Source organism: Cololabis saira, chromosome 8 (genome assembly GCF_033807715.1).
Source record: "Cololabis saira isolate AMF1-May2022 chromosome 8, fColSai1.1, whole genome shotgun sequence".
In the NCBI taxonomy this organism is placed as follows: Eukaryota; Metazoa; Chordata; class Actinopteri; order Beloniformes; family Belonidae; genus Cololabis; species Cololabis saira.
Window position 1 is genome coordinate 13,033,174 of NC_084594.1, and position 23,214 is coordinate 13,056,387.

A 23,214-nucleotide genomic window follows, 5' to 3' on the forward strand; every position below is an offset into this window, starting at 1 on the left:
TGTCATGGTTACTCATCATACGTTATATTACTGTGGCCCTTTTGTAGAGCTTAGAAAACATCACGTAGGAGCTTTTGTGCGGCACTCGTCCAAGGGGTTGACCATGTTGACTCTGTTTTCATTCATCTTTTTCCTCTTCCACAGCTGCATGATGCAAACTCAACTCAAGAGTTGACTCAACGAGCTGAAAAGCACCAATAGTTCGCAGTTATGTCTGGTTTTATTTTCTGAAATGCTGATGATCAAGATGTTTTGTCATTCTTCTGACTGCGGGAAAACCCCATGCTGTTTTTTTGACAACTGTTTGCTTACCCTTTCTCTCTCCCTTTTTTGTTTTGTTTTAAAAATATGGTTTACAGTATGTGCTCAGGGGTAAATTTCAAACCCACATCTAGCCAGTTGCTTGTTATTATTCCTTTTGCTCTGCATGTTTAAGATTGCAAATACCACAGCGTGAGACAAACAGACGCTTAACAGAGATGACATTTACCTTCTTAAAACTCAGTGAATCATTGTAATCTTTTCCCAGTTGTTTAACTTTTAAGTTTAAATTAGTGTACAATGTTTCTGTAAGAGGTGGCATATTATGACCTTTATTCCAACGTTAAAACTATTCCCTGAGGTTTCAATTAAATGTTTGTGACACATTTTGGTCAAAATACTGCAGAGTAGCAATACGATGGCTCCCAGTTCTATCTCTTAAAGGAGCTTGAGGCAGGATTGTGGCAGGATTTATGAAAAAAATTTGTATACGTTTTAAGTTTTCTAGTAATAATGTCAGATGAAGCGTTCCGAACCAAAAAGAATGAGCCCTCTAGTGTATCTCTCTGTTGCCTTGAACAGGCTGTGTGCTGCAAAATGTGCTGCAATTGCGGGGCCGAATTTCCCGCGCTGTCCTGCGGATGTGACGTCAAATGACGCTGCATGTGCGTTCTCCCCGTTCTCCCGTACCGGCTTCGCTGTTGGCTGCAGTACCCCCGACGGCCGTCATGGCGAAGGGTGGCGCTAATGAGTCTCATTTCTTAAAAGGAGCCTCATGCTCCTTTAATAGCAACTGCTTTTATCGACTGACTCCGCCCCATCACTCTGCATCTTTTAAAACTGGGGTTAAAGCTTTGTGCCACCCGCCTCCAATGTCACTCTGGACACCCACATATGTGCTCTCACTTAGAGAAAAAGTTATATTTTCATTACAAGCCTGCTTTAAAGGTATTGTGACATCATTTTTAACATGCTTTTAACACTATTAAAAGTCTTGGCCAACATCCCTCAAATGTGTCTAAAAGAGTGTAACAAGAAAAACTTCACTCTAGTACTCCATTCCTGGCTTTTTATGACAGTGTTTTTTTGCGCCGTGAAAAACGCTTCCTTTTCCCCCTTTCCTGTCAATCATTGCTCCGCTCCTCCTCCAAACCTCCTCCTCCTCCAGCCATACGCTCACAGCGGCGTCGGAGAGTTAAGCCGGAGCGACAGGCGAAGCATGCACGGAAAAGCAGCACGGAGAACCATAGCAAACAATCATAAAAATAAAGGCATGCAAGCAGCAGTGTCCCCTTATCTTAAGTCCAGTCAGTGGCCGCGGGTCTTCTTAGCAGTTCTCCTCCGGTGATTAGAACAAAAGAGGCTCTAAACAGCTCCGTGTTAAGCCTGATTTATGGTTCCGCGTTAAATCGACGCAGAGCCTACGCCGTAGGGTTCAGCGTACGGTGCGCGTCGCCGCGTAACCCTACGCCGTAGATTCTGCATCGGTGTAACGCGGAACCATAAATCAGCCTTTATGGTGCGCTGGAGAGGAGAGGAGGCAGGGAGCTGGGTGGAGGGGGCGGTGATTTAGCGGGCCGTGACGTCACGGCCCGCCACCAAACCAGGTGCGCCGTTTTTGCATAGTTATGCGGAAAATCCCAGAAAGCACACAATACACTGAATGTTAAAGGTTCGTTGTTTTTTGGGTGTAATTGATGTCAAGACACCCAACAAAACACAAAAAATCAAGAAAAATGTGTTTTTCATGTCACAATACCTTTAACACAAAGTGTGTTCTTTTCATTGATTTTGGCACCCAAAAAAAAGAATCATCTAGTTACTCATTGTGGTATCTGGGAGTTCAATATATCCTGAAAAATGGTTAAACACACTGAGGATGCCCCTCTTGCACACAAAGCAGCATAAACAAATGTTGCTTGCAATCAAACATGATCACATTGTGAATGCAGTAAAAGTACATTGTAAGCCTTCATGCAACATTTTTGTTACATCAAGGTCATAGATACCACAATAGCAGGTAGTCATGATTTGGATTTAGCTATATTCCTTTTGAACAACTTGGGCTGCTTAATTCCACTGCCTTAAAATGATGGGATGAAAAGGAAATTGATTAATGATTTATGACATCTTTGCACACTCTCTCTTCCTCTGCATTGACTTTTTTACACCTTGTAGTTTTACAAATTCTTACAAGTGGGATTATTGACAAAATCAATTTTACTGTTTCGCATTGCTGATCTGATGCTGCCATTTGGGGTACATGCTAAACTGAAGTGGTTAGTTTATCGCTGTTAGAAACTTAATCTGTGGCCAGAACACATTCAGAAGTTCATCCAAACTTTGTATGTTTGAGATTTTACAGATAATCACCCTTGGATTGGTTAGAAAAGAAAGAAAGAAAAGAAAAACAGTCCTCTTTTAGACTGTATGGTTTATTCGAACTGGTGTGAGAGCAGTAAATTCATCCTCAGCAGACACGGGCTCAGAGTTTTAGAGCGGAGAACGGCGTTCTTTATGTGAGGATTTGAAAACAATTTCATGTACTTTGCTTTTCTATAATTCATGCTTGGCTGTGTGGCTAATAACCCATTTTCTGTGGTCTGACAAAACACAGAATGCACAGTAATTACTCTTTTACACGGACATGATAACTTGTAAGAATGATTTGTGTGTTAATGGGAGATGTGGTTAGGCTCTGAGTTGAACTCGTCATAACGTTAATTTACCTCGATATTCTTTCTCGCAAAGCAGCTCAAGAGAAACCCTCTGTTGGCTGTCCTTTTAAAATAACTGGCTACATGTACGGTTCTGGGCTGTTTTGTTAACTTTTAATGCAAATTCCACTTTGATTCAATTGTGAGACTTCTCTGTAAAGCACCCTTAAGATTACCTTTATTGTAAATCGGTGCAAAATAAGTAAGTCAAAAAGACGTTCTTAATCAAAGCCTGAATTAAAACTACAACATAAACATGATAATCAGTGAGAGTCCTTCATAGTTTATCTGCAGATGTAAAACCTGGTCCTACAGTTGCAGTTGGTTGTGAGATACGACGACAGTTTTGGGTGAAATTTATGGAGTAAGATAACTTCCAAAAAGATGTGTCCATGTTATACTGTTGAAATGACGTCACAGGCAGGTCACAGCATAGACATAAGAAAAACAGAGAAACATATTTTCTCATCAACAAAATATGTTATTTTATTGTCTGAAAAATGGCAAAAATAAGAACTTTATTGATCCTACATAGGAGTAATTCATGTTATATCTACTATAGAGAACAAGGTAGTGCCGAAAAATATATATATCCCCCCTCACAAAAATAAGAAAAATATAGAAAAATAGATCAACAAAACAAATTTAAAATTTTTCAAATAACAAAATAACATATTTTAACCATTTTTCAGACAATAAAATATCATTTGAACCATTTTTCAGACAATAAAATAATTGAAAAAATCTGAAAAATAGTTAAAATATGTTATTTTGTTACTTGAAAATTTAAAAATATGTTTTGTTGATGAAGAAATATGTTTCTCTATTTTTCTTATGTCTATGCTTTGACCTGCCTGTGACGTCATTTCAACAGTTTTTCGACTCATACCCATAAACTTGAATTGTGTTCACAGTAAAGACTCGTATTCGTAGAAATTAGAGTTGTATTCACAAGACTTTGCACTCACAGCTTTTAGATTCATACTCACATAAAAACAATCCTAACCCTAATAAATTATCAGACTCATGTGTGTGACAGCAGAATTTTGGGTACAACTTTTTTATTTTCATACAAATGTTTATCATTACGAATACGAATAGTTATAACATGGACACATCTTTTTGGAAGTTATCTTACTCCATAGAAATTCAGGTCAATTCAACATTCATTCCCATGGTTTTCTCTGTCACAGCATTGTCCACCCTGTCCAGGTCGAATCATGACAGATTCCCGTAACTCAAGCACATAAGAGTCATACTGTTGTCATTTCAAATGAAAGAAGCCTTCTCGCATGCCAAAGCTCCACTGCACAGGTAGCTGCACAGGAAAATATTACATTCCTTGTTATTTGATCAGGACACGAAATGAAAATTCATCACCGGTCTAATATTAAAACGGTGCTCGGGAAAGAAATAATGTAAAATTGCACTTCTTATTCGTGGATTGGTCGTCATTATTCCTATCATCAAGGGACAGAGTTTTGTTCCTGAGCCAAAATAGAGCTTGATCCGTCTTCTAAAATCTATTATATTTTACCACCAGTTTTGGTTCGAAATGGTCCTCATATCTGTGAGAAACTGCTGCTGTCAGTGTCGGCGAAGCCGTTCACGGGTTTGACTTCAGAGCAGAAGGCTTTGTCTTTGTCTCTGGGTTTCACCTCTAAATTTGGATCCTCTGGCTTAGAAATACATTTATTTATGCTTTTATTTATGTTTCAAACCATTAAACATGAAATGTCTGTCAGCAGTTCTTAAACTTAGTTCTTATAATTGGGATTCTTGTACCACTGATGGGCCATTGCTCTGGAGAGGTCATCGATGAGCCATTTGAGTAAATTGGGGTTAATTAGTATTTGTGAACGACTCTGAACAGGTGCTGAAGGTTAATGGCTGTTTTCAAACTGAGGCATATCATAAATTGCTCTCCGAGTCTCTCCATCCTTTGTTCCTGTTTGTCCTGTGTTGACACAAGCGAATCGGTCACTCTTAGTGGCGGCGGGCCACAAAATGATTCTTTGGATATCTTCAGACCGAACGGCACTATATCATATCTGTAATTCTTCTATTTTTATTGAGTTGTTTTTTATTCTTTGATTATTATTTTGAATATTTAGTATTATACCATGGAAATAAATGTTGAATAATACAAAATATTTGCATTCTACCTGCTGTGAACAAGTACTTGAAGTTCATTATAACAAAATTCCTTTGACTCATGATGAGACCAAAGTATTCCAGCCTGTAAAGACGACACGCTAACCAGCAGTCAGTCACGCTGCAATTGTAATGTTGTTGGATCATTTCTGCTTACATTTAAACGTCTCTGAGAACTTTAGTTCTCATACGCAGTTCACGTGCAGACTGCTGCTGGCAGGGTAGGGAAAAGTGAAGCAGGAAAATTGCGTTATTGCACTCATGGGGCTGTTCTAGTAACACTCTTCAAATGGAATTAAGCCATGCTCAGTCCAGCATGTTTTTTTTTTACATTTATTGCTATTTGCATTCTTTAAAAAAAAAAAGAAAGCTGCACTGACAATGTCCCTAACGTTTGAAACCATTGGCACTTTTCCACTACTACTACTCGGCTCTACCCATCTCAACTCGGCTCGACTCAACTTGACCTAGTTTCTTTTCCACTACAATCCAGTACCCGGAGCAGAAGTGGGCGGGGTTGGAGCGAAGCTGCTGTGGCGTAGCTTTGATGGTGTGACACAGACAAAGAAGAAGAAAAACAACACTAAGGATGTAGAACCTGGAGCAGATGGTATATGTGCTGCCGGATCTGTGGCGTGTGTTCGATATCAAGTTAAAAAATGAGAGTGAGAGAAGCTTCAAGCGGTGACGCTTTTTAAGTTTTTTTAGCTTGTCTCGGTGCTGCTGAAAAGTCCTTTGGTAGCCGTGAGCAGCTAAGGACTGACAAAGCCTCTAGTAGATCTTTTCGTTCCTTATCGCCTATATAGAGCCCTTTTTTAATTCTCTCCTCAGCCATCAAGTTTATGAACATCTGCAACTCAGAGTTGGACCATGGAATTGACTTGTGCTGCCATTGCTGGTAGAATAAAATGAACAAGAATCTGCCGTCAGACTCAGAGTCGCTCTTCAAACGATGTCCACATCCGGACTCGAATGTATGACTGACCAACCCCCTGACCAATCGGTGGCATATCGGTGGTCGTATAACGGCCCTGCTCAGCCTGCTGAGTAGTTACAGAAAAAGTATCTATTCGGTAGGCCTGTGTTGAAAAAATAATTTTCCCAACTCTAAATCGATTCTCATATTAATTCCTAAAAATCAATTCATATGTCTAAAGATCGATTTTATTTTATTTTTCTATTTTTTGGGAGGGGGGGATTTTTTAAAATTTTCTTTTATTTATTCATGTATTTTTTTTTCATCATTACATTACAACTTTTGGTTATTTTTTTGTTTCTCCCCAAAAAAGTAATGTTTTGTTGGACACGAGAATAACTGGTGCCATGTTTTTGCCTTTAAATATGTTTAAAAGTATGAAAACATTAAAGTGTTCAGTTATAATTGCATAAATTGTCTTTTATTTCATTACTTTATATACTGTCTTGGGGTTATATTAGCAAAAAATGCTAAAAACCAAATTCTCAAAAATTAAAAACCAAAATAGACCGAAAATGGAACAAATAAAAACGGAATGTGGGAAAAATTAAAACCGATTTCATCCGTTTGTTTGCTGCCCTGGATCTGTTTGGTAATTCTGCCACACGATGTTTCTGAAAGCAGTTCTATCAGCATTCTGGGAGGTGATTGGTCCTTACAGCATCATTAGCTGCAATACTTGCCGTTGAATCTCAATATAATAACAGTATTAATATGTTGCAGAACTACAGTCATATAATTCATGCAACAACTCAAAAAACAGTTATTTAATAACACTAACACAAATCGATATTGGAATCGAATTGAATCGGATCGAATCAAATCTTGATAATCGATTCTGAATCTTAAGAATTGGAATGGAATCGATTCTTGACATTTGAATCGATCCCCAGCCCTACTATTCGGCATGGGTAGACCCCTAGTGGAAAAAGTGCCAAAACTGGGTCGTGGTGAGTCGAGCTATATGGCTCGACTCAGTTATATGTGAGTCTGCAACTCACCTTGGCTAAAAAAATAGAGCTAAAGGATGGAGCAGGACTGATCTCTTAAGGAGGTAGTATCACATCATTTTAACAATAAGTGCAATTCTCTTGCTTGAATATCAATTTAATTATAGTAATGTTTTAACAATGGAACAAAGGAAAACAAAACAAGAGAATCTGAGGGGTTTTGGTTTAAAACTATATTGATTTCCATATTGTGCAGGATCTTCTAGGACTTCTAAAGTTTGTTCAGCTGTCGAAGTGAATGCTCGCGTTTAACCCCAATTATATGTTAGACTGATCAACACGTCTGTCTGAAAAGAGATGTAGTACCTCTGGTCTGTAAATAATGAGCTATTTTCTCCCGACTCAAAGTGGTGGACAGGCTGCAGCCACACCGCCAATTTCAGACATGTGGATAATGGCTGTGGACGTGGATGTGGGTAATTGTGTGAGAGCTTCGGTCGGAGAGAACTGGTGCTGTGGTCCATATTTATTTATTTTTTTAATTAGCTGGGATACCGAAGTTTGAGGCTCAAATTAAATCGATTGAAATAAACATAAATTGATGCTTTTGAATGATTTGAGTGACATTTTTAGGGAAGGGGGCTTTACTGACAATACCCACGTGAAATATGGAATCTGTTAATATCAACAAACAATAACTTTTCTCCTTTGAGAATCTTTACTTGTTATACCTGTTGATATTTACAGTAAACATTTGTTTACTGGTTTCAGTTTTGTCTTCGGAGCAAAATGCATGAATGAGTTAAGACTGAATGACAGAGCTACCCACAGATGGATACTCTTCTTTCTAAAACCTTACATACTAGGTGCTGCTTTTGCAGTATTATTTGGGCCAGTGTCCATGTGTACTGTAAATCAGAATTTCTGCACCTGATTGCATCTGAGCAGACAGTATTTCACAATACATCTTCAAATTCATCCGTCTTCTTCTGCCTCCTCATACATCCTCAATAAACTGCAGTGACCTTGTGCTATTAAAGCCATGCAGTCCTATGTCATCCCACTGCCTGCACATGTTTGTGAGAAGATATTTATTCATCGTGGGCCGAAAGCCATGTCCACAGCCCTCTATAAACCTTGTTTCTTCCATCATTCTGTTACAGGTTGACCTTAGATCCATCATTCTGAGCAATGCTATTTTAAAAACTGGTCTCACTTATGGATTTCTTTATTCTTTTTATTTATTTTTTATTTGCTAAAATGTAATCCAACCAAGGTCACTTTTAAAGCTTGTGAATGATTGTGTTTTTTCCCGTAATTTTACTTCAGCTTTTGTGATGAAAACAACTGTTTATGAGTACAAAACATCGGGACTTATGAAAAGAATATGAAAGGTGGCGCTAACAAAAAGATAAAAAAAAAACTGCACCAGTGTTTGAAGAATGTTGGATCTAAAGAAGTCTTCAGTTAAGTTTGTAAGCTGCGCTGTAGTACTAGTACTAGTACTGTAGTGTTTGTATGTGATTCTGAAATTTGATTATTATTAAAATGACAAAAAAAGAAAATATATTAAAATATTAAATATTAAAAAGAGATGTACATCAATTAAGGCTAGATACATTTGGAATAGTTGTGATAATGACCTAAATATGTGCAGTTCTATCTTCAAGTTTAAGGAAATGTTTAAAGAAAATACTGTAAATAAATATAAAACACTATTATTATAAAGTATATTATCAAAAACATTTTAGAATGTGAAACGTCAATTTTATATTTTGTCTTACTTATTTTTGTCTTCTTTATGTATGTATACTTTTCGGCAAAAGAAATGTTTATTTTACCTTTTCATCTTGTTTTGTAAAAAAGTGTGTACAAGCCGAAATAAAAGATTAATTCATTCAAAACTTCAGAATCCTTGTTATAACAGGCACCGCTATGCTGGTGAATGTTTCTTTCGTTATATCCTGATTTTGCAAGCGCTGTGTGTCTTCCCGTGCAGGTACGAGATCCGGGACACGCACATGGTGGAGGAACATGTCTTGCAGATCCTGAAAGAGAGGGCAGACTTCGGCAGTTACAAGCCTCGACCTTTCAACATGCGCGAGTTCTACGACCGCACGGGCCACGATATTAAGGACATGCTGCTTGCCTGCTCCTTTAGAGGCTCCGAGTGCAGTCCTGAAAACTTCAAAGTGGTGAGTCACAGATGTCAAGAGTCGCATTTGCTTTGGTGCTCAGGAGAGGCTGAAAAGGCAGTCTGAACAAGCGTCGTATGACCTCTGTTGAGCAATCGTCCCAGAGATTTATATTTAAGGATACGGCAATATTTATGTTATATATAGCTGAGTTGTGGGGCTCCGTCAGTTCTCCCACAGGTTTGAACAGTTGTGCACACTGATCTGAGGCCAAGGAAAACGTCGTGAGGTGAAACGCAGCAGCCTGCTGAGGAAGCCCAGCACGCCGGGCTTTGCGTGTTAGTTTACTGGCTCTCAGAGGTGGAGCATAAACTCCCATAAACGGTTTCATCCTGGCCTGTTGCTGGGGCCTTGGCTTAGTGCCATCAAACAAAGAGTTTATATATCTCACTGTGTGGAATGTCTTTCTGTGTATGCTTGTTTTGCTTTTAGGACATGTTTGACGTAGTTGAACTTTGTCTGTTTGGGGGTTGTGGCAGGTTGTTGCAAACATAATTATTATTCATTGGCAAGTCTATTTCCAAGAATGTTTTTATATTACTTAAAATGTACATTTGAGGGATAAATGATTTACAGATAAATCAAACCTTTGTCACGACCAGAGGTGGGTAGTAACGAGTTACATTTACTCCGTTACATTTACTTGAGTAAGTTTTGGGAAATGTTGTACTTTTAGGAGTAGTTTTGAATCACTATACTTTTTACTTTTACTTGAGTAGATTTGTGAAGAAGAAACTGTTACTCTTACTCCGCTACATTAAGCTACATTGAGCTCGTTACTTTTCTTTTATCCCTTTTATCCACGTACGCGCCAATCTCATGACATCACTGGGTGATTCTTTGGGAAAAATGTTTTTGCATTTTTTGTCACATAAACACAAACTCAAACACACACACAGAGTTTATATGAGTTCGTAGGCTTGTTCTAGTTTTGCCTGGTTAAAAAAGAAAAGTACAAAGGCTTGAAATTTTGTGCTCCTTGTGCTTAATTTATGTTTTTATTCTGTTATTATTTTATTTATTTTATAATTTAAAGTACTTGAATTTACTTTAAGATTATTCTAATTTAAACTATTTTTTTTTATTTTTTATTAATTTTAATTTATTTTATTATTTTATTGATTTAATTTGCCTGAAGATGATTATTTTGCACTTTTGTCTGTTTGAATGGTTGGGTTAAAAAATAAATCAGACGTTACTCAACAGTTACTCAGTACTTGAGTAGTTTTTTCACCAAGTAGTTTTTTCACCAAGTACTTTTTTACTTTTACTCAAGTAATTATTTGGATGACTACTTTTTACTTCTACTTGAGTCATATTATTCTGAAGTAACAGTACCGGTACTTTTACTTGAGTACAATCTTTGGCTACTCTACCCAGCTCTGGTCACGACCCAGCTCAGAAGATTGTAAGACAATACTTAGGATTTTTTTTTTTTTAGAAGTGCAATGAAAACAAACATGGAAACCATGAGATCAGATCAGTGGTGAAGTCGACCATTTATGGATGAGTGAGCAACAGAGGGGAGCATGTTGTGTGGCACAACATGATACCAAAGGTACATGGGAGATAAAAGCTTCACTTCACTATGGGAAGGGTGGAGTTAAATGTGTGAAGGGATATGAGGCCGAGCTGCACCGACACACGCCTTAAGATCTGTGTCATGATGATGTTGCAGCATAGCAGTGAAATAAACATATATTACACCAGGGGACCGTCAAAGCAAACACATAAAAAAAAAACAGAAAAAGCTGCGTAATGCCTTAGAACATTTGGTCTTACTGGTGTTTATTTAATTGACAGTAGGTTAGTGACACAAGTGTAAAAATAGTATCATAGGAGCTTCCAAAAGTAATGATGAGGATGGTGTCAGCATGATTTGGGTAGGAACAGACAACCAGGAAAAACCTCTGTGTGTATTGTTCAATCAGCCATGCCACCCAGAGCCGTCTGGGAGATTTGCGAGGCCCTGTGCGAAATGGCTGGGGGGGGCCTCGCGCGTGAGCGTAGTGAGCGCACGCGAAATTTTGGGTTTTTTCGGGTCGGATCGGGTGTCTATATGCGCAATTTTAACTCTCCAATTAGCAAAATACTGGATACCTTCCCCTGCCTCGTCATCATCTCGGCTTGCCTCGACGCGGTGCCCCGCGGCTGCTTGAGACCCGGTCGGATCGGTGATTTTTGTAACAAATTTATCAAACGAGCCTTTCAGAGAGGCATTAAACTCTTCCATTTTCTTTAGTTTTTTTTCTTTTTTCATCCCCTGATGGAAATTTCCTGAATCTGTCTCGTTCTCTCAACATTGTGTGACAGTTTGTTCCACACTCCACCCGTCTGGATCAGAGCAGCTTGTGTCTGCGCTTGGTCTGATGCAGTTGTATTGAACAACAGACACGCGCATCATTGCACATATATTTATTGATATGCACAGACTATTACACATTTAGGTCTGTAATGGAACGTGACTGTTGATATTTATAAGGGAAAAAAGGAAAAAAAGAAAAAAAAATTGAAAAAAAAAAAAAAAAAAAACGGCCCATAGCGCGAGGCCCCTGGGGGCGCGAGGCCCCGTGCGGTCGCACGGTTCGCACACCCCTTGTGGCGGCCCTGCCACCAGTAGTCGTGCCCCTTCTAGCACGGTTTCAGCCACCTTAAAAATTGCACAAAACCCTTAGATTCTGATGTATTATCAGGTTTTTATGTGTTATGTTTATGTGACACGTAACGTTGAACTAGGAGAGCAGTGACGTCAAGGTCAATCTCAGCTTCGGTATGGCAACTGCAGCAATTAAGTTTCTTTCAGTCAGTGTAAGAAAAAATGGCTTTGAAACAATTAGGATCCTTGTCTGTGGAGATTCATTTATCCAGGTAGAAAGTTCTTCTAAAAAGGTTTTTATTTTAAAAACACTGGACTTAAAACATACTTAAAAACACAAGACGTTTCGGTGTTCATCCAAACACCTTCATCAGTTGTTTGGTCCACAGGAAGTAGCTCTGGCAGTTATAGACTCAAAGGAGTCACATGACTAAGGTCACATGACTGCCCAATGTATTTTTTTTTTTAAATAAAAACCTTTTTAGAATTAGGATCCTTGATACTAAGTTTAAACATTAAACAAGTTTCTTTAAATGGTGGGAACTTGTGCAGTTGTGGATTTTCCTGCACCCGGAATGATCGCCATAACTGAAGGATTTCTTATTAACTGTAACGACCTGCTTTTCCACAAGGTGGCACCACAAAGATCAAACCTGTCGTAAATATCCTCAAATAGTAAAAGATTCTTTAAAGGGTTTTGGTAGTTTTATTGGTGATTTTGTAAAACCATAGTCACAATAATAAAATGAATATCTAGTTAATTCACATCCACCAACTGGGAACCTACACACACACACACACACACACACACACACACACACACACACACACACACACACACACACACACACACACACACACACACACACACACACACACACACACACACACACCACTGGAAACACTCCCTGACATTTTTATCAGGAGCTGGTACCAGTTGGGCAATATTTTACAAATAAGGCTATAAAGTGTTAGTAAATGTAAAACTGCAACTCATTTAATCAATTTGATAGATTACGGCACAAATTGTACATATTATTCATATTTATTTGTTAAAATGATATACTGTGTGACTATTTTTCAATTAAACATGGAGTAGAGATGATTAATAATTCTGTACATTTCACACCATGTCCCAATTTTTTTGAAATTTTCTTTAAAGGTTTTTTTTTCAGCTGTTAGAAGTCATCAAGATCAAAGAAGATATACCTTGAACATTCATGCAAAGCACTAGTTTAAACAGTATTCTGAAATTATGAATCTGTCCACAATAAGACAATTAAAACAGAAAGTATAATAATACAATGTTGTTTTTTATTTTGGTTCAATCAGTTCTACTACAGACAGTCTCACAGGTTGGTTGATATGATTTTACTGTAAAAAAAAAAAAAAGGCCCACCTCTCTTTAGACTTCCATGCATGCAAATTGGCATTTCATATACTGACTGGATTAGTGAATCTGGCCCTCAGTCCTGCTCTAACATCCTCTCCTTCATTGGTTCCTAAAGGTATTTGAGTCTCCCCCAACCCACCTGTATCCTCTAAATCTATGTAGTGAGGAACTTGTGATGTGCTGATGTGTCCTCATTTACTGCTGCTGCTTGCATTCCTGGCATACGGTGCGTCACGTCCTCTACCGTATCAGACCTGGATGGAACAGCTCAGCAGAGAACAGTAATGGTGTGGAAAGAATCTTCCACCATGATAGAAAAGACACACAACACAACCTCTAAACAACATTATTATACTTCCATGAGCCTCTGTTTCCAAGGCACAGAAGCAGCAAAACTGTGATTATCCGAAAGCCTGTGTGTGTTTATCGTCAGCTTCAGGAGCATCCTTCTGTAGCTGAAAACAAATCACCGCCACATATGGCACCTGTCTGCTCCGTCTCATCCCGTTATTTTGTCAGTACTCCAATAAAAATCGGGATTTAAATTCAGATGTTCAGCAATGTTAACACAAAGTAAATGTTGTCTTTACTTTAAGATCTCTAATCTTCAAGAATGGTCAGTGGCCCCTTCCCAACCCTCCAAAGCTTGTGTGAGGACTCAAATGATGTCATTTTGTTGTACATGTTTCATCTTTTAGTCAACTATGATAAAATCAGGAGTACATTATCCTCATGCCGAGGTTGTCATCAGTTATTAGTTACTGGTTCAAACACCCAGTGGCGATAGAGTTTCATTATCAAACTTCCATCATTATCGATCAATATCGTACTAATTTGTAACTGATCTTGCTTTTTGAATTGTAGTCTTTAGACAGTACGTGCAGCATCACTCTCATTTGAAACTATGAGGCATTCAGTGTGCATATATATTTAACCCCATGTTGCCTGATATTAAATATATGAAATAATACACAGAAAAATTATATTTTTAATGCAAAGTGTTTGCGTTACACCGGGAAATGTTGATTCATTTTTAATTTATTTGTTGGATTTTTAGAAGTTTAATAAAACTGTAAAATTGTAAAAAACATTGTGTGTGTAATATATATATATATATATATATATATATATATATATATATATATATATATATATATATATATAATTCAACAATCTCCTAAATGAAATATAACATACTTTAAAGTGAGTTTGTGACAGTTGTCCTCTAAGGGTTAAGGCAGATTTCTAATTTCTTTTTAAACTTTTAAAAAGCAATCTTCTAACTTTACTTTATGACCTCATGGCAAAAGTAATAGCGAATTTACTTATATCACTTTCTGTTTCACATGAGATTAGTAGTTGCATCCTTTCTTCTTAAAATTCAGAACTTGGGGCAAAATTACAGCTAAATCTCTTTTTCTTTCGTTTTATTGTACCCTAAACCCAGCTGCAGGAGATAACAAGAAACCACAACAATATAAATGGAATACAAAGAACGTCATTTGAATATTTATGGCCTTGTTTCAGATTCAAGAGGTTAATCAGTCTATCAAGCTTTTTTATATAACACGTTTTAAGTTGACTGAAGTGCATTACAGCATTAAAAACAAATCAAAGACCAATACATAAATGCAATCAAATATAACAAAAAAACACATTAAAAATAGACTAAAGTAAAATAAATCAACACAACAAAGTGCTGTAAGGTGCAAAAAGCCAATCTGAATGAGCAGGTTTTGAGTTTGGCCTTGAACACAGGCAGGAAAGTGATGGTACGTAGCTCAGGGTGCACATTTTTCAAAGTTTAGGACCGGCACCCGCAAAAGAACGATCACCCCGCTGTTTGCTCCTCAACCACGAGACCTCTAACAGATACCGGCCAGCAGGACGCAGGGCTCTGTTGGGTTGGTTAAAACCTAATATCTCACCTAAATGTGGAGGTGCAAGGCCATTAACTGCACTAGAAGCAAACAAACGAGAGTTATATGTACATTCAGTACTTTAATAGGTGTAGCAAGTGTAACTAATAAAGGGGCTGTTGACTGTATTCTGCTTTAAGAGGACATAGTTGCATGTATTACAGTCCTATTGCTTCCCTGCAGAATGTCCTTGCTATTTTAAACTCTTCAAGACTCCAACAACTGACTTCAAAATGAAAGGTAAAGTCAAACCGTTCACAGTTGACACTTGAGTTGTTGACAAGGAGTGCAAGAGTAAGATAAACGGTACATGAAAGAATGAAAAATTAAGAGCAAGACTAGGTGAGATAAACAGGGGCCGAGGCTCGGGTTCCAACAAAGACCTTGGTATGAAGCTGAGCATAATGGTCAGGGGATGCGGGGACGCACAAAGGCACAAAATAGCAGCTGCCACAACAGCAGCACCAAAAGAAGTACTATCGGTAGACAGCCAGCTTTGTGCTCATTTAACCTCACAGACACTCCAGAGCTCCACTGCTTCTTCCTTTCCAAATGCCAATTTGTTACATCAAAAACAATGGGACATGGCCGCGTCACAGGTTTTCGTAACTCTTTATACTTTTCTTAAAATGTCAACTTCTCTATAAATGTAAAACGCAAAAGAAAAATGTTTTAAACCGTCAAGGTTGCGTCTTAATGTCGGCGAGCTCTGCAGCTGTACAGGTTTAAATAAGCGCCAGTACGATGATGAGGAAACATTACTTCATGTTTGATGTTCAGGAAACTGGAAAATAAGAAAGTGATTTTTATAAACAGCATTATCTGTCCTGCTTTATTTGCAAAGATGACAAGCTGCTAGTTACCTGAAAGGCAGCAACATTTGAAGATTTTGAGGGTTGTCTTAAAAAAGGTTCAGTAATCCTTGTCATCTTTACTTGACATTTAAAGGAGCTTGAGGCTCCTTTTAAGAAATGAGACTCTCTAGCGCCACCCTTCACCACGACGGCCGTCGGGGGTACTGCAGCCAACAGCGAAGCCGGCACGGGAGAACGGGGAGAACGCACATGCAGCATCATTTGACGTCATATCCACAGCCCAGCACGGGAAATTCTGGACCGAATTGCAGCACATTTTGCAGCACACAGCCTGTTCAAGGCAAAGGAGAGATACACTAGAGGGCTCATTCTTTTGGGTTTGGAACGCTTCATCTGACATTATTACTAGAAAACTTAAAATGTATACAGATTTTTTTCATAAATCTTGCCACAATCCGGCCTCAAGCTCCTTTAACCCAAACGTTAAAAAAAAAATCGAAATACTTTTTTTTAAGGAAATTTACCATAAAAATACCTTGAATACTCAACTCAACACCATATGACATTTTCTAAGTGTTCTAGATATACTTTTATTTAATAAAAGCAACCATTTATTTCATTTTCCGTTCATTTTATGTACCCTCTTCATGTTCAGGGTCCTTTCATTGCTGCCCAAAAGCAACCAGCAGGTGGGAAATATTTGCAAAAAAAGTGTCTATTGATTCCAATTTTGTAATCAAGGGTTTTAAATCACTAACATTTAATCATAGATTTATTGTTTTCCTTATGGATTTCCAACTTATCCCCTCTCCTTATTTAAATCAGTTCCCTTGAGTAATTGCCATTATCTTTACGTTGAGCTTCTGGCTCCTTTTCAGCTTCCATTGACCCTCAGAGTCCATCCTTTGTGGAACAGCAAAGTGTCACTAATAGAGTGTGATCAATAGAGAAAGCCTTTTAGAAACACCTGCCAGTGGATCGCATCCCGCAAACAGCACCCCAAATGATAGATACAGATTTGCACCTTATAAGAAGTATTGCTTGCTGCATTTCTTTTACTTCCAGCTTATATGACGAATTCCATCAGACAACCAAAGGAGGGTGTTTAGTTTCTTTATTAGACTGAAATTCCATCTTTTGTGTCTTTCTTCCTCTCGTTGCTGAGTCATGCTGGAGAGATGCTGCCTAATAGTTGTGTTGGCTTGGAGCTGAGGCCAACTAGAACTATCTGATTTTCTGAGCCTACAGTACTCTCTTACGAAGTCTGCTTTAATCACATTTGCTTTTAGATGTGATTAGTTTAGTCTGAGAGTCTTTTGAAGCACCTGTCATTTGTAATACCAAACCCAGAGAAAAAAAGCACTAATCTCCCATTCCTCACCAACTGTTTTTGACACACCTCACTTCTTTTCCACCCTTTTTTTAGTCATTGCTATTCCAGTCTCATCCGCCGGCTCAAAGCCGATGATTCTGCTGTTCTTTTGTGGCTGGGCAATTCCCACCATATTCCCTCTTGAGGGTTAATCAATCAATTTGCTATTACTGTAGAACTCAAAGACATGGATCAATTAGGTTGTTGCTGAGTAATGGATGAATTCCTAATAATAATAATGAAAAGAAACCTACTGTATTTCAGTGTTAGAAGGTTGCTGACTCCCCGTAACACTGAGTTTGCCTTTTTATGCTCATCTGAAGTTAAATCCATTTAATTTTTAATGACGATTTACACATTTTACCCGGTGCTCATCTTAAAAAGAAGCGTGGACAAAAAGGGGAAATGCTCTTGTTCTCAGTGTGCCAATGTTTCTTCAATAGCGCCATCATATTCTTCACTACGCAACTATGTACAAATCAAAGAACCAACATTGGGACAATTTGGGAAATAGAAATAAGGCAGTCGTTCTTAAATGTTTCATTTCATTTTATTCTTTATTTCATTCAAAAAAACAAAACAATTCAATACAAATACAAATGTTCCTAACTTGTGAATGAAAAGGGAGCAGAAAGAAGAAGAATCTTATCTGATCTGCCCCTTTCACAAATAACATAAATTAAAAATAATAATAAAAAAACAACAACTAAGTGAAAAAAAAAACTAAAATAAAATAAAATTAAGATAAAATTACCGCCGCCTAAGGGCATGTCAATCAAACTCAACTAACATTTTTCATTATATTTCCTTAACATACAGGCTTTAATTGTTCTTTTGAATGTAATGTTTGATTTGGATTCTTTGTTTTCTTTATTCAGATTGAAATGTATTCGTACTTCCAATTTTTTGCAGACTGTATGAATCCTAGACATTTCATGTTTATTTTTCTTGTTAACTTCATTTCATTCGTCCAAAACACATAAACCTTTGAATTTTAGACTCAAGCAATTTTTTCCTTTTTGCATTAATCGCATCACACAAATCACAGGAATGTAAATGATCTGATACAAGCCCGTACCATCAAAGGCCCTGGCTTCCTGACTCGATGCTGATAATGGTCTGGATGGTCCTTTCATCTTTCATCCAGAACACACGGTAGTTATTTCTTCCAAAGAAAGATATGGAATACTAATTTGTTTGACCTCAATACGTTTTGCGCTGCGTGTGATGTTCCATCTCTGATGGCTCCCAGCCCAGAGACATCGATTAATGTCAACACATGGCTTCTTGTACTGCGCAGTGATGTTTTAAGTGGCCTTTGTGACATTAGTTTCTTATTGTAGAGCTTGAAAAACGTTTTATGACGTAATTCCTTTGCCGGTGTACTCGTATCAGCTATTTAATAGGGAGTGTAGTCTGAGAGGTTGGAGATGACAAGTGTTTATTAACTGTTTTTGTACCAAATGATCGTTACAGATACCTTTTGACATCACCTCATATTGTTTTTCATTCTAGTACTGACTTGCCCCAATACCAACTGAAATCTAAAGTTTAAGGCGACCAATGAGAGACACTGATAAACATGGGCAGCAACTTCCTCCCAGGCTACGGGGGCACTTTTACAGCAGTAATAGAAGAAATGGTAATGGGCATTTGAGAAAGTTAAGCATGCCCCCTGAATAAATGCAGTGGCTCTTTCATCTGACCTTTTTGTCCTACTTTTTAATTACAGATTTCTTTTTTCTTTTTCCGAAGAGATAAGCTCTTGATGTAAGAGGTTGGCAAAGGGTAGAAAGAGGAAGAAAACATAACTAAAGGCAAAATTCATAACGTGAATAGTTCTGAGAATCAATTTATTTTATGTGACCCTGTCACTGCTGTTACCCTTATAAAAATGTAATGTTAATAATGAATTGAATGGGGGAGGTGTGCAGTAGGGGGAAGTCACAGAAAGGTCAAGGTGAACTGAACTTTAGCGAATGAGTCACCTGCCATTTGGCTGATATTTTAGAGTTTGGAGGTCCGTGCAGGGTGCAAGAGAGGATGGAAACGGTGAGCTCCTCCAGTGAAAAGAACATTAGTCCGGGCTTCAGTGGAGGAGCCTCTTGTTTTCTCTTAGTTAGCAGTGAGCCATCTGATTGGGAGAGAAATAAGGGTGGTAAGAGGTTGGTCGTGATAGAGTGGACCCGTTCACACCTGGCCTTAAGTTATTTTTATCGTGATGTGACCGTGTGCACAGCTCAAAATGCACACCTGGCATCAGAATGCACCGCCGCCTCATCTCAAGTGACCACTTATGATTAGTTCTTACCTCTCAGCGCCTCTGTATAGTGAACATATAAATAATTTCCATTCGCAAAGACGAGCATTGTTTTTCAAATATGGCATCTAGCAGTGCCGTTTCTGTGCCAACTAGAAGCTGAATTGGAGAATAAAAAGCGAATACATTTGCTGTCTCCCTCACTTACAATCAGCTACGAAGGCACTTTGCGAGAGTGGCACATGCAGCAGCAAATGTAAGGATTGGCTTTTATTTCTGCGTTTTTACTTCATGTAACCATTTTTTCATGTGTCCTTAATGACTAATATTTATGATTCTTTAATTTTCTGTAGTAAGCCCAGTTTTTTTTTTAAACAGCACCTAATGCAGTTAAACCACAATGCAGAAGCACTGCATGAAAAACCAAGTGCATTCTTTCATTTTAAGAATCAGAATCAGAATCAGAAAAGGGTTTATTGCCAAGTTTGTTAAACACACACAATGAATTTATTGTGGTGATTGGTGCAATACAATACAAATATAAAAGCAAATACAGTATATAAGTGATAAAATAAACAGAAATGTACAATATGAGGTTTTTAAAGTGCCGGATATGAGTCTGTACAAAAGTGATTTAGGATGTGCGTTAATGTAATGCATGTAATCTTAACGTTAATGTAACGTAGAGTGGGATGGGGGGGCAGTTTGTGGTAGATGGGGGAGAGGGGGGCCTTGTTGATGAGGTTTACAGAAAAAGAAATACTCTCCTCCTTATTTGGTAATGAAATAAGGTGAACAGTGATACGCGCCATATTACACTTTGTCATTATTTATTTACAAAAAACTCAGCAACTATGCAGAACTAGCGTGCGGAAAATGAAGTTCAAAGAAAAAAAGAGGAGCCGTATCTCAGACTCGAGAGAAAAGCTGATTAAGTGTGGCTTCTTTGAGAGGGCAGCCAGAAGAAAGCTTCTTTTCTCTAAAGTGAACATGGCAGTGCAGCTTAGGTTTGCAAACCTGCTCCTGAGCAAACAATAGGACATCTGTAATAATGTTATTTGAAAAGACAAGACCGAAGTGGAGATGATTGGTCATAATGCACAGTGCTACGTTTAGTAAAAACCAAGCATGACATGTCAGCACCAACATCCCATGCCAGCTGTCAAGCACAGCGGTGGAGGGGTGATGATTCGTGCAAACAAGATTCTCTTGCAAAAGAGATTTTAAATCTCAAGAATCCTTCCAGGTTTTTGAAAGAATAGAGTAAGGATACATGAAGGACTAAATAGATACAAATTAGCTGCTTATGCAGAGAACATTTTAAAGGTGGTCCCAGCAAATGTTAAGTTTACACAACTAGATTTGATTGGTGTATGCATTTAAATCTAGATGCATCCAGAATAGACTGAGTACATTTCCTCTACAGTATGTATTGTGCACATTTATGGACGCAATCAACATAAGACACAGAGTCAGTCCTGAACAGTGTTGGTCAAGTTACTTTGAAAAAGTAATTATTTATTGATTACTGAACCAAAAAAGTAATCCTGTTACTTTACTGATTACTTATTTTCAAAAGTAATTAGTACATTACTAGTTACTTTACTTAGTTACTTTTCAAAAACATGATGCACAACCTGAATACACTTTACTGGAACAATACAAAAAAACAATAGAACTTTCAGTTTAATTCTATTCTTTGTGCATATTCCACCATATAAAATTAAATGACAATAAGTAAATGAAACGGTCTATTTTTAAACTTGTTTTTATTATTTTCAATCTTAAATTTATGCACATTGCGTCGGGCAAAATACAGCTCTCTCTGACTTGAACTACAATATAACCTGCGACAAGCTTCTTCAATTCAGCTGCACTAAGTCCCGTTGGTCTTATATCTAGTTTCACCTGTTTAGCAGCAGAGGGGCCACCGGCAGTTCTCCCGGTGAAGTCTGATGAGGCAGCCGGCGCTGCAGCCCCAGTGGGGGAGGAGGAATCCGGGGGTCTCGCAACGAGCTTTCCTCCCACACAGACTTTACAGCGGACGAGAATGTTTTTATCACTTTTGACCGAGTCAAACTCAAAATAATGTCTGTAATTCCAGGCGTTAAAGGCCGCATGCTCCTGCTCTCTCTCGCACTCCATGTCGTCTCTGGTTTACCACTGAAGGCTGATTTATGGTTCCGCGCACTGACGCAGAGCCTACGGCGTACCCTGCGGCGTACCCTACGGCGTACCCTACGGCGTACCCTACGCCGTACCCTACGCCGTACCCTACGCCGTACCCTACGCCGTACCCTACGCCGTACCCTACGCCGTACCCTACGCCGTACCCTACGCCGTACCCTACGCCGTACCCTACGCCGTACCCTACGCCGTACCCTACGCCGTACCCTACGCCGTACCCTACGCCGTACCCTACGCCGTATATGCTCTGCGTCGATTTAACGCGGAACCATAATTCAGGCTTGACTTTGCGCCGCTCATACGTCAGTATGAGCGGCGCAAAGTCATGAGATATTTTCACAAAACAAATAAACTCAAACTCAAACTTTATTTATTTATATAGCACCAAATCATACAATATAAATGCAACACATGGTGCTTTACATGCAGAATAAAATAACAATCAAAAACACAATTTAAAACATCCCATACGACCCCTACCCCCACCCCCCACGCGTACATACACACTCACTCACACTCATACACATGTGCACACACTCACACCCCAACACACACACACACACACACACACACACACACACACACACACACACACACACACACACACACACACACACAGTAAGTGGACTGGTGACATGGCTTAGCACTAACGATCCAGGTGAGGAAAACACTACCTATGGGTGGCCGTCCACACCGAGAGGCATCACCGACCACGACCACAAGGAGCATCGCCACAGAGACCCCCCCAACCCGGACAGACCGGGGCAGACCCCACACAGAAGGTGGAGTCCCACCCCCAGCTACCCAGGCCTGAGGGACCCACATAACGACACCCCCATGGGCGGAGCAGGCACACCTCCCAGTGTGGAGGACCCCCCTGAGGAAACACTGGAGCTAAAAACTAAAAGATTAATAGTGCATTTAGTAACGCAGTAACGCAGCCTTCTTTCAGAAAAGTAAAGGTAATCTAATTACTGTTTTTGCAATTGTAATCCCTTACTTTACTTGTTACTTGAAAAAAGTAATCGGATTACAGTAACGCGTTACTTCTAACGCGTTACTGCCCATCACTGGTCCTGAAGGGGCTACTTTTTCAGTGAGCCGGCTCAGGTAGTTTGAGCATTTCTTTAGAGTGCCTGCTAGGTTTTTTTTTTTTTTTTTTTTTTGGTTTTTGTTTAGTTTATTTTCCAATGGAAGAGTTTTGGAGATAGCTGAACGAGGCCTCGGAACAGAGCCAGGACTCTCTGGAGAGGTTGCTTCTCTTGGTTGGTTTGAGAACGCCTTTGTGTCTGGCAGAGGTAAAGGAAGTGGCTGGAGTCCAGGGAATTCAGGGGATTTCAGCTTAAGTAGTTTCCCTACCACTCAGTCACAAATAGAAATGGATGGATGAAGGAGTGCTTAGACCTTTCTTGACTGATG

The 23,214-nt window shown here is 38.8% G+C and overlaps 1 protein-coding gene across 1 annotated transcript in view; it reads left to right on the plus strand.

Moving 5' to 3' along the window:
* The window catches only part of asic1b (acid-sensing (proton-gated) ion channel 1b), a 263,134-nt gene that overhangs the window by 17,149 nt on the left and 222,771 nt on the right, over window positions 1-23,214 (plus strand). The window contains exon 2 of the mRNA XM_061726797.1: window positions 9,058-9,253. Coding sequence (XP_061582781.1) covers window positions 9,058-9,253 — 196 coding nt within the window. The remainder of the gene's footprint in view (window positions 1-9,057; window positions 9,254-23,214) is intronic.